At 40.5% G+C, this 12780-nt stretch overlaps 1 protein-coding gene across 1 annotated transcript; it reads right to left on the bottom strand.

Annotated features, from left to right (window-relative positions):
- Window positions 1-2517: 2517 nt before the first annotated feature.
- Window positions 2518-11490, bottom strand: pgm1 (phosphoglucomutase 1). The gene is made up of 11 exons (XM_031760212.2): window positions 11122-11490; window positions 8543-8705; window positions 8273-8416; window positions 7937-8062; window positions 7593-7783; window positions 6600-6754; window positions 6379-6494; window positions 6145-6280; window positions 5639-5822; window positions 5159-5293; window positions 2518-3278 (listed from the first exon to the last, which is right to left on the bottom strand). The coding sequence occupies exons 1-11, from the start codon at window positions 11365-11367 to the stop codon at window positions 3189-3191; spliced, it is 1686 nt and encodes a 561-aa protein (XP_031616072.1). The 5' UTR covers window positions 11368-11490; the 3' UTR covers window positions 2518-3188.
- Between the last annotated feature and the right edge of the window lie 1290 nt (window positions 11491-12780).

Here is a 12780-nt window from a genome sequence, read left to right as displayed (position 1 = left end):
CTAGCATTTGTGCCAGGGCAGTCATGGTGTTGCAGGATATAGTGCAACACTATGTTGACATTATCCACCGAACCGTTGGACCGGCAGGTAAACTGCAGGGGGTCCAGAAGGGGACATGTGATGTCCTGCATCTAGATCACAACCAATCTCTCACAGGCTTTCACAACTAGAGACATCAGGGCAACAGGCCTGTAGTCTTTTAACCCAGTGATAGAGGGTTTGAGCTGTAGCTGTACCTACAGGTGGTAGAGCAGGTCAGCTACTAACCGGAAGGTTGGTGGTTCGATCCCAGTCTGCATGCCAAATATCCTTGGGCAAGATACTAACCCCATGTGGCTTGTGAATGTGTATGAATGTTAGATAGGCACTAACAGTTTAGAAAAAAAGTGCTTGTGTGAATGGGTGTGATAGGGTAAATGAATTATATGTATAAAGCACTTTGAGTGCTCAGACAGAGTAGAAAAGCGCCATGTAGGAACCAGTCCATTTCTTGGGGACTGGGATAATTGTATATATGACAGCCACCCTTCCACTGAGGCCAATTCTGATGATGCTTTAATAAATTGATCAACTGAAGGGCCAGATGCCTCTCTAAGGTCCCATCAGATTTTTGCTGGATGTTTTTTCCTGATTTTTAAAGACATTAATTTCAGATACTATTCATCTACTGTAGATGTCTGTGTTATCTTTGGCATTTTTTGAAGACTCAACAAAAAAATGGGAAGAAATGTGTTTTTTGTTACAGGGGGGTAGCAAAAATGAGACAATTTAAAACAAAAGGCAAGTTTCACAATCAGATCTCCAACAAATGCTTCATCTTTAGGAGGAGAGAGCCCACGTAGGCACAGGAAGAAGATGCAAACTCCACACAGAATGGTCCCAGTCACCCTGAGGATTCAAACCCACGATCTTCTTGTTGTGAGGTGATAGTGCTAACCGAAGCATCACCATCCCATGTATGCATTACACAGGGTGCAGCAGAAGAGCTGCTCATTTTTGCACATAACTGTCAAAACTACCTCAGAATCTTATTACGATGTAATCCTGCTAACATACAGCATACTCATGCAGCATTCTCAAACTACCTAGAAAATGAAGGTCAGTCCTTGAATTGTGATACAGATGACTGAGTAAAAGGATCTCATGTATTTAAGTGTTACTAAAACTATTTTTTACTTTACTTCAAATACTTTATATTAACATGACTAGAGAGCAAAAAGCCTTTGAGAATGGTGTCTTTGTCTGCCACATCGCCCTTCTTCTTGTATGAAAGCAATGAACAGGCTGCTCTTAAAAAAACAAAAAACAAAAAAAACACCCACACGGCACCATGCCAGCTCCAGAGAAAGCCATTTGGATATCTAATAGCTTTGGACCAGGTCAGCTTAATGTAAGCCTTATTGCGATTACCTGATGTAATGACAGCCAATCCAAATAGAGCCTGTAAGCCATTATGAGCCAAACAAGAGGAACACATTATGCTTTGCGCTATGTCAGCCTGACAAGGTCTGAACAACGCAGCATGAAAAAGTTTCCACCCAGTTACTGCGACTCCTAAGGGGATGGAGAGGAACTGTTTAGGGCAGTTATACATCCCAAATGTGCCTTTGAAGACTAGCAATCAGCCTTAAAACCCCCTATCTGCAATCTTAACGTAAACAAGAGAAGAAGGATTTGAAACATTTATTCAGAAATGGCTCTTAATAGTAAACAGCACCACGTGAAATTTTTAAAGCCTTAAAAAAAAAAAAAAAAAAAAAAAAAAAAAACAGGAAATGTATATTAACAGTCAGTTGTAACATAATGTCATCAAACAAGAAACTCTTTAGATAGCCGCAAGAAAATTGATTGGACAGTTAAGTCCAGCTCAGGAACTTTTTTACCTGCTATAGGCTTTGGAGGCATTTGTGCAGGTAGAGCAGTTTGTGTTTAGAATGAAGAGGAATGCCACCAACTTCAAATGTGTATCATGTAAAAAGGACAAAGTTCCCAGTAATACAGTACCTAACTTCTCCTGATCTACACCCCCCCTCAGAAAAATAAAAAAAAATTCCATTTGCCTTTACATAGTTTTGGATCCTTTAACTTCCTGACACTATAACTAATCGGTAGGATTACAGAGACCATTGCTAAAACAAGAAGACTTGCGAGGGAGGGAGAGAACGCATCAGTTTATACTTCGCTTTCCTCAGGAATGTCTTTGGAGAGGCATCGTCGTCTTGGAAGCACTTCAGACTCGTCCTACAGTTTGGCTCGCGCTCTGCTGGAAAAGATCTCAGCGTTTACATAGAATAACTTCCAAACTGAACAAAAAGCCATCACTAAACAACCCTACACACACGCACATACATTTTCACATTTGCCTTTTGAATGCTTTGTTTTCTTAATCGTGTTCTGTGCAGTTACCACTTCTCTAAATACCTGCTGGTTTCAAATGATGTTTTCTAATGAATGACAAGAATTTATTAGACAAACATTTAAAAAAAAAAAAAATGTAACAAAGAAACATGACTACAGTTCTTTTATGTAAGGTTCTTTTATTCACTGGTGGACGTGTCGGTTTGACAGTAACTGTGGTTTGGTGTATCTCATTAGGCTAATTTGGTGGTTTTGGAGATCAGGAGGAGGAGAAGGCACCAGGTCAGTATGGGGGCGGGGAGTGGAGGGAAAGGGGTGAGGTTTCCCCTAATTGCTGAACTATGGTCAGTTTGGCACTTTTTCAGTTTTATGATATACAGTTTAGGAACAGAGCAGGACAATAACATTGTTATTCCTGACATTACATGAAGCACAATTTTTCTTGAAATGAACACAGAGCATGTTACTGAAGCTAGCAAACTTTTTCTAAAGTCCAATCTTTTCTTCATAACGTCAGAACATAAGCTAATGCATTTATGTCATTTGAAGCTTAAAGGACAAGATCAGAACCCTCAGGCAGATGTTCACCAACATTTCAAAGAAAATACCATTAAAGCTCACTGGGTACAAGCACTAGAGAAAGGAAATGGATAACTTTAAGCAAAAATTAAGAGCTGCTCATGTATTCACCCTGCGTGTTATCATCCAGCTCTGTTTCTTTAAAAAGAGCCAGGAACTGAAGCCAAGACAGCATTCAAGGGCAGCATCACCCCAGAGACAGTGTCGGTATCCTGTTGCTGAGCATGAGTGGAGGCAGTGTGGCAACGGAATCATGTGATCACAGTCGGGCCGGTGCGTCCAGTCCTCTCGTGGAGCTGGGAGAGCTTGAGAGCGATGTCTACCAGAGGAGCCAGGATCGCCTAGACGAGATGCACAAAGAACAGTGAACGTCAGACTTCCTGTTCAGGTCATTCAGTTTATAGAAGTCCTTCAGTCACAAAGCAGCTTCTTCTGGTTCTGTATTGCTGACAAGCTGCCGTTAACGCCGCCAGTATGAGATATATGAGCAGAAACGTCAACTAGCAAGGCCCAACTGAAGAGCTGCTAAAATAAAACTACAGTTTGGTCCAAAATTTGTTAACCCCCATTTTAAGAAGCTCAGTTTTAAGTGGACAAATTACTTTAATTTTACATTTAAATATTGTTTTTAATACCTCAGACAAAATTCTGAGTTTCCTCCCCTGAGATATTCTGATCGACATTTACTTTTATTCAGTAACTGGAAACCACGGTCTTGTGATCAGGTGACCGACTTGGCTATTGAAGAATATCACGTTTCTTTGCTTTGAGAAACTTGTGTTTCCTTTGCAGTACGCTTTGGGTGGTTATCCATTTGCACTGCAAAGCTCTGTCTGTTTGCAGCTTTTAAATGGATCTGAGCAGAGACTACAGTCATCCTGCTACTTCTATCAGCAGTCACATCATCAATAAGCACTAGTAATCCAGTCCCAATGGCAGCCATAACATTGGAATTATGAGTCGTTTCTCCTTACTTTTCTCTTCCTGTCATTGTAGTAAAAGTTCATCTTGATTTCATCTCTCCACTTTTCCCCCCCAAACTGTGCAGACTTTCTGACCTTCATGGTCCTCAATCCAAATCTAATTTAAAAACAACAACCACCAGTGGTTTGCAGCTACTTGTAAACCTGCATTTCCATTCATTAAGGCGTCTCTCAATTATTATGATCATCAACTTCTGAACAGGCCTCACCTGGCCATCAAACTGCTTGTCAATATAGTTATTTGTGAGTTGAAAATCTGCACTTCTATCACAGAGTGATGACTGATTCATGTCAAATCCACTACGGAGGTCTACAGAGGCAAAACTACAAAAAGTGTGGCCTTATGGGCTCAACTCTACATTCTTAAATCTACTATTTTTATGATTAAATTAGAAGAATCTATAAAATGTGACCAACATTTACACTGAATACGATTAACTGTGACAAAACACGACGCAGTGGATTCATAAAACAAGCGTTTTCGGTATCACAGTTTTGTGTGAGGTACTTTCTTTTCTTCTCTAAATCCACACAGAAATGAGGTTACCCCATGGGTGTGTAAATCAAACCCATCCAAAGTCAGCCAACTGAACCATTAACCTGCTGGCCATTTATCTGTCAAGCTCTGATTCTGAAGCAGTATGTTTCTGCTTATCTGTTCATTCAGAGTGTCCAAGCGCTGAAAAGGATAAAGAGCTGGAGCAGAACTTTTCCTTTCTTGTACTACATCACCTCCCTGTCTGCACCATTCAAAAGTATTTTATGAAGTGTCTAGTTGGAACTTGCACTCTTCATTTTTTCTTACCAGTCCTGATAAGCTGCCATAAGTCAAAACTTGGCCAAACATCTCCATCATCTCATCTCCCATGTTGAATAAAATCTCTCAAACTGTTTTTTTTTTTTTTTTTTTTTTTTTTTTTTTTTTTTTAAGGGCTCCACCCAGTGCTAGCTGGCCATCGTACACGTTACTGATCATTCCAGGCAACCCAAAAGGTCTAAAGCCCATGTGAATATTAAACTGCTCTAATATAGATGGATAATGGGGTGACAACCTTTATAAATATCTTTCTTTTTTCCCCTCCCTCCTAAACGATTATTCACAAGCACGCAAAAAAAAAGATTTGTGAAAAAAGAAAAAAAAAAATTGTAACTGTTTATTTTCCTATCTGATGACTTCATTGTCTAATCTTTTTCCTCCCTGGATCCAACCAGCTGGGATTACTCCTCTCTGTCCTCACCTGTGGATCCTGGTAAATTTTCTGCGCGTCCTTCTCGTAGCTGTCTATGTAGAGCCTGATGGTTGCTCCAGCACTGCCTGTACCGCTGAGACGGAAAATGACCCTCGAACCATCGGAGAAGATGATTCGGAGGCCCTGGGAGAGCGAAAGAGAAACAAAGATGTAAGAGATGGTGACAAATTCAAATATCGGCTGAGCAGTAACATGTGGTTATATAATGTATGAGGTGGGAGTTATTGCATGTGCGTATGCACAGGGGTATGACCTCATCAGGTATTTTGCCAGCTTTTGAAACGCATCATTAGCAGGTCTGATTTTAATAGGGAATCTCTGTTTTAAATTGGATACAGACTCTTAGTAGCATCTGAAGTGGGGAAAAAAAATCCCCCTAAAACATGAGGCGAGCAGAGCACTGTTGCAGGATATGGTGTAAATTGTGGACTGCAAATATTAATGGGGTCTGTCTTGCAGGCCACTCACCTGGTTTTTGGAAACACTCCCATCGACAGGGTCTGTATAGGCAAAATTGTCAGCGATGGCAACCTCGTAGGTCTTATCACCCGATGAGAACTTCTTTCCTTTAAAGGATGCATCGGACATTGTCGCCTCCAGATCCTTCATCATCTTATTGGCAGCATCTGAGTCAACTTCCTCATAGTCGTACCTGGATGTGAAGTTAGACCAAGATTTTAAAAATATACGTAGGATCTCATTTTCAACTACTTTTGATAATGACACATTTTTAATCTGAAGAGACAAAAGTAAAGAAAGTTTAATTATAACTGTTGCACTCCACTTGTGCTGCATTTCTCCAATTTGCCACTGGAAGGCGCCATTCCTGCATAGTCTCAAGCAGAGTTCTTTAAAATGTTTTGACAGTGGTGTTTAAAAATTCTTAACACTGTCAACAGTGTTTAAAACCCCCCCTCATCTTTTAAGATTCAAACTCTCACTTCATAAATCGTAATTCAGGCATCGCCTCTGACCTGGTGAAAAAGTTCCTGCCAAACTTCTGCCAGTGATCTTTCAGTATCTCCTCCACGCTCTGTTTCCTGGTGGCTAAGATTGACAGCCACGCAAGCACCGCCCACAAGCCGTCCTTCTCACGGATATGATCCGAGCCTGTTTATTAGCATAGAGAGATGTGACTGGATGAGGGGCACTTCTTACTGGTGTCACAGCTAAAAAAAAAAAAAAAAAATGTGATAACCAAGTCTCACCAGTGCCAAAGCTCTCCTCTCCACACAGAGAGAGTTTACCAGCATCCATCAAATTCCCAAAGAACTTCCAGCCAGTTGGAGTCTCATACAGGTCCATCTGCAGCGTTTTAGCCACACTGAAACACACAGATTACATCATATAAGGAAAAAAAAGGATTCCTGATTGGCACTTTTGCCAATTTACCCAAAAATATAAAAACTATGTGTGTTTTCGTTTTTACTTGTCCAAGGCTCCACTGGTAGGCATGCTACGGGCCAGTCCTTTGACGCCGGTCTTCTGGAAGTACGGGATGCTTTTGATGTTAGCAGCAATGACAGCCACAGAGTCCGAGGGGTTCACAAAGAAGCCATGTTTACCCAAAACCATGTTGCGATCCTGAAGAGGAGACAAAAACATGGCAATCCTGAGCTGTGATATTACTTTATTCATTTACACTGTAAACACTGCAATAGTTACATCCTTTTTGCACACACTCTTTTCTTACTCTGTAATGCTGCCGTCAATTTTCTTGATATTTATCTATAATCACATCTGTCAACCCTGGATATTTATTATTTGGTGATTTGTATATATTGTGCTATTCTTTATATCTTAACATATTGTATTGTTAAATAGTCTAGTCTGTTTTTGTTAATGTTACTGTACTAGAGCAACTGTAACCCATATAATTTCCCTAGTGTTTAATAATGTATGCTGATTCTGATAATCGGCAGCAGATAGGTTTAGTGTCAGTACTTCCTGAAAAAAAGCTTTTAAAACCCTTCAAATCCCAAAGTAGATCTTTTCTGTAAAACATCTTTTAGATTATATTGATAATTTTGAAGACAAGCTGACCAAATATTTCTTGTGATTTCTTTCTGTTTAGCATTTGGTCTGTTCCTTTCATGAAACACGATAGCTGTCAGGAGGAAGGGCGAGGAAAACAGCTAACTAAAAACATTCCACATTAAGTGCTGTTCCAAAGTTTAAATGAGTTCGATTCAATCTCACTCTGGGAAGTAGGCCTAAAATTTTGATTGACTCTCATGTAATAAAGAAAATATAAACTTGGAATGAAAACTTATTAGATATATATTTATTATATCCAATTATATTTTAAGTGATCTAATATCACAGATTCATATCCAGGTCCAGCCTTCATAACTCTGCCGCCCAGCTCTTGCCAATACAGCTGTTAAATTATCCTTTATTAGGGGAATGCTGAAGAACTTACACCATCACCATCAAATGCAGCTCCAAAGTCATATTCTCCACCTTTCATTGTTTTGACCAGGTCAGCAGCATAGGTCAAGTTGGGGTCAGGGTGGTGACCACCAAAGTCTTCCTGGGGGACACAATTGACCGCAGAGTTTGCTGGAGACCCCAGCTCTTCACACACTATCTTCTTCACATAAGGACCAACCACTAGAGGGAGTGAGAGCGCCATTAAAAAAGGACATCACATGTTGCCATGGTCACTAACAGAACAAACTTTCCTTTACACTGTGATGCACAAAGATTATTTCCGTTTATGTTGCCTGTTGGTAATTTATTCAATTTAGGAACTAGTTTCCCTACCTCCATGCATGGCATCCAGTCTGACATTAATGTGATTGGCTCCTGAAAGAAGCTCCTTCAGTGCAACAAAGTCAAATATCCCCCTTAGCATCTCTGCATAGTCATCAACTGAGTCCACAATCTCCACTGAGATAAAGCAAGAGGGAAAAGCACAGTTAGCACACAAGACTTGGTACAAATCACAGTATATGAAATTACACAGCAACATGTATTCAAGATTTGAATAGACTAGAACATGTATTTCCAAAGACAAGAGAGTTCAAGATGTTGGTATTAATTTAACAAATTGTTTGTCTTTCAGTTGAAGGCAGGATTCTGCATCCCTGGGTCTGTTACCTGTGAAGGGCTTGAAAGTGTCCACTTCAAAGGTCTGCTTGCCAATCTTAGACAAATCCACTTTGAGGTCTGGGCAGATGTGATACTCCTGCAGGCCTTTACTGATCTCAAATATTTTATTTGTGATGCCCTCTGGAGCAGGTCCTACGGACAAAGTTAAACACTGGTTAGAAACCAGGCAATGCCCAAATATGGAACATTGAGGAGTGCTCAAAATATGACTTGGACTATACTGATTAGAGAAACCGTGGGTCTGTGCACTCGTCTCACCTCCACTGGAAATGTTGTACTTGATGCCAAAGTCTCCATTGGGGCCTCCGGGGTTGTGACTAGCTGTGAGGATGATGCCACCCACTGCTTTTATCTTGCGGATCACACAGGAGACTGCTGGGGTGGACATGATGCCATTGTGACCAATCACTAGGTGATTTATCTGCAGGCAGGAACAGATGCACACGTGTAAATTAATGGAAACAGACAAAAGTGTGTGGTTGTTCACACCTCCAACCATAATGTAGAAGTAATAATGGTACTGATGCTCCATGCAAAAGACTAAATTAAACACCTTTTCCACTGACTAACCTTGAGAAGGTTATCCACACCTTCCTTCAACATCCATCCTGGATTATTCCAGTTTGGTTTTTTTTGTTTTTTTTCTCAATATGTCAGATTGGGCAAATCAGTATTGGAGCTAACCCAAAACATTACTGCTTGATGACAGCATGAACTTATTTCACCCATCTTTGCACCATTATACTGGGTAGCTGTGCAGGTTTATATTTCATTTTAAATTTTGCTCACATGCAAGAGTTTGCCCCTGACTATGTTATTAAAATTTTTACAATTGTATTGCCCAATACCAAGTGAAACAAAAGTTTTAAATCCAGTAAGTGCAAATCTACAGTGGCCCTGAGAGGTCAAACACACTGCAACTTAAGAAAAAAAAAATCAGCAAATAGGAAGAAACACTGCAAAAGCTCACAAAACACAACAGGAGTGATTAAGAGGAGATAATAATGTGCATGACAAGTTGCTCTAAACAGCTAATAGAAAACATATATGCAGTATTAAATGAATCATGCGATTGAAAGACAGTAGCTCGAGTCTTTTTTTCCACAGCACAATATAGATGAATCCTCAACTTCTTTTAAGTTCATCTCGGCACATTCCTTCGCATGTTTCAGTTTCTGTCACCTCCGCCGTTTTTTATTCAACTTCTATTGTGTTTTGTGTACTTTTCCAGCATTTTTTAGATTTGTATTGTGTTTATAAGTTGCAGTGCATTTGACCTCTCCGGGCCACCATACAAATCGCATTTGTTTATAGCCAGCTATATGACCTGAGCTGGCCCTGCTGCTCAGTGCTTTACAAGTGCTTGCAGAATAGTTTATATTTTGACTCCTTTTGTAGTTTGAAATCATGGCATTATCTCGCTCTATTTAACCACACAATGGTTTGCTTTGTGCAATCACACGGGCAGCAGTGCATCTCTCTGTAACTTATGAAACAATTTCACCCAGATTTCCTAATATAGACCCAAAATTACAAATGCCAACCAAGATTTGCCATTTTTGTGCAACTTGCACCTACTGGCATTAGAGGAACCCTGCATTTAGCAATGCTTCTTTGCATTAGATACAAGAAGGACAGAGTGGTCATCTAATGAGAAGGAAGGTCACAGATCGAGGCTAGACTACAATGAATATGTCCTCTCAGAGAGTGATGAGGCTACCTTGCAAATAATCAAGAAGGTAATAGGGTTTGATAATATTATGTTGATGCATTCTCACTGTGCATTTCTCATCTATGCACAAGACATATGCATAGCAACGTGACCGGCTGCAGACCACGCCCCCCGATGGCCATGGTCTGTCGTTTGATGTTACTCAAACGAAGTAACCAAATCGTTTGAGTAACATCAGAGTGGAAGCAGCCAGTTACCACACATTCAATGAAACACCACAACGTTGGCTTATCGTGCCTTCTTTCCCAACATCTAAACCCGTTTTGTTCCCTTTTAGAGAGAGTTGGGCAAGACGGACCAAGAGCCTAAATTTTTTTTTTTTTAAATATTCAATGATTCAAAAACGCCGAGTCAGAGTGTAAATGTCAAAGGTAAGGGTCTGACATGCAAGCGACCTCCTTCGTGCACTTTATCCAAAAGATCACCACGGTCAAGCAGGCTACCGGAGACAGTGCATGGAAATCCAGAGGGGGGATGGCGATACGTGCCAAAGGTTCACTGACTGCTTTGGACCTTATGGAACAGTCAAGTAGTTTTCCAACAACACAGTTTGAATGAACTGGGGCCAATATCAAGGCGCAGATACAGGCAGGAATGTCATTCAGGATTCAGCGCCGTCTCTCGTGGTTAGGAGAGCTTGAAAGAGCACGTATGGCTGATTAGCCAGCCCAACTGTAGTCATTGACTTTAAAGCATTGCATAACTTTACATGAACCCATTTAATATAGAACTGAATAGCACCTCTCGCAACATTTTAACATGCAGAACGTAATCCATGTTTAAATACGTATATTTATGCTAGCAAGTTAATAATACATGACCTGACAGTAAATATTTTGAGCATTTGGTCGTATCTCGGTTAGCATTAAGCTACTTAAGTTACTCTAGCTTTCTAGGTAGCTAACTTTTATTTTTTTAAACTAACCAAATAATGTCAAACCAGTCAACAGACTAGTTATTTAGGAAAACATCTGATATACTTGACCGCTAGCTTGATGTGAGCCTGCTAGCTTACAAGCTATTCTATAGGAATAGACTCAGTGAGCTACACACACACATACAGCAAGGACAGCAAAGGTGAACAACATTTCGTTCTGCTACTGACCCCGTTGGCAGCTGAAATCTGGACGATCAGCTGAATAGCGTCTTTCATGAAAAACCTGCCATCCCCTCCCACCACCAGAGTGGCCGTCTGGCGCTCGGCAGGCTCGATGACAGAGATAATGCTCTGGATGAAGTTTTCCGCATAGTGCTGGTTCTGCTGAAACACCGTCACCCGCTTCCTCAGACCGCTCGTGCCGGGCTTCTGGTCCGTGTACGGCTTGGTCTTCACTGTCGTAATTTTCACCATTTTTGACCCCCAGCGAGCACCAATGGTCACCCCCGTGTAATCCGCAGTCCGGTCCGACAAGCAGGCGACTGCAGAGTCGGAGCAGCCACACGTACACACCAGGCAACTCCCCCCTTCAAACACCCGCCCTCCCGGTTTAAAGAGAAAGGAGGGCTCAAGGAAGAGTTCTTCACTCTCAACACCAGCGCAAACAGAAAGGTAGAAAAATCAAAATTCCTACAGCTTTTCAGCCATTCTTAGATATTGCTTAAAAATGAATTTATATAACTGCAATATGCAGGAAAATGTCCACAGGGCTGTAGGCAAAATTTTAGAAACCGTAGGGAAACGCCCCCCACCGACCTTCAGATAAAGTTACTGATGAAATGCTCATCACAACTCAGGAGCTCATGTTGGATATTAAATAATACAAAAAGATATGTTATTTGTGTTGTTTTATTTGCACTATATTTAAAAAGTCACACACCCAGCTTTTTGATCAATCATTTACAGTCTGATTCATTGAAATCTCATCCATCCCCTAAGTGTCTGAGATGTATTAGCCACTAACACCCAAAAAATAATATTTGCAGTTTTTAAAAGATCTAAATAGTGTTATACATAAATTTTCATTACATTGTTGAATACAGAATTATGGTAGACTCTTTATTCGTAAAGTTATCATTTTCGGTGGTTTAGAGTGGTTAAATTTAAACACTGAATGAGACTACAAATCTTCCCTACAGTTCATCCGCTGTATGAAACAAGCAGTTTCTATTGTGTGAGAACAAAGTTACACCTGCAATACTCATAGAGAAAGATGTATCGGTTTATTTGCAGGGTAACGCTTGCGACATAGCCAGTTTCGACCCATTGCTGTTTGCCTTTTGCTTCACAGTGTTTGATCAACATAAGTAGAACAAAGTTTACCGTCAGATCTGTCAAAACAGAAGGTTGTCCTTATGTTGGTACAGTAGTACTATGCAAAATCTTTGAGCTGCCCCTTATTTCTTCATATTGTGCTGAGAAATGGAAAATAGGTGCAGAAATTTATAGAAAAGTGCAAACTTGAACATAAATACAGACTGCTACAATAATGTTGAGGTCCAGACTATGTGGAGGCCAATCCATGACTGGTAGTATTCCACTGTGTCTTTTTCTATCTAGGTATGCTTTCACTACATTGTGTTTGGGATCAGACTACAAAAACAGAGGCTTTGTATGTTTTGCATATGGCTATAGGCTCACTGTTGTACCTCTCTCCTGATCTTTTCCATGAATACTGATGATGATTTGAACCAAAAATCTCAGATTTGGATTAATTGCTCAGTCAGACCTGTTGCCGCATTTTCAAGTCCTTATCTTGTGTAATTTGGCATACCTCAGCCTTTTTCTCCCCATTTCAATTCATTACTGAGACCATTTCTGATGAGG

This window comes from Oreochromis aureus, linkage group 17 (assembly GCF_013358895.1).
Source record: "Oreochromis aureus strain Israel breed Guangdong linkage group 17, ZZ_aureus, whole genome shotgun sequence".
NCBI classification, from domain to species: domain Eukaryota; kingdom Metazoa; phylum Chordata; class Actinopteri; order Cichliformes; family Cichlidae; genus Oreochromis; species Oreochromis aureus.
Note: the sequence above shows the minus strand (reverse complement) of the source record. Positions and strands in the feature narration are given on the sequence as shown.

Coding starts and splice junctions, on each gene's coding strand:
- pgm1 (XM_031760212.2), bottom strand. CDS start 11,367: ATGGTGAAAATTACGACAGTGAAGACCAAGCCGTACACGGACCAGAAG. Junction 6,755..7,592: donor CTGCATTTGATGGTGATGGT/GTAAGTTCTTCA, acceptor TCTCCTCTTCAG/GATCGCAACATGGTTTTGGG. Junction 5,823..6,144: donor GGCAGGAACTTTTTCACCAG/GTCAGAGGCGAT, acceptor CTTCACATCCAG/GTACGACTATGAGGAAGTTG.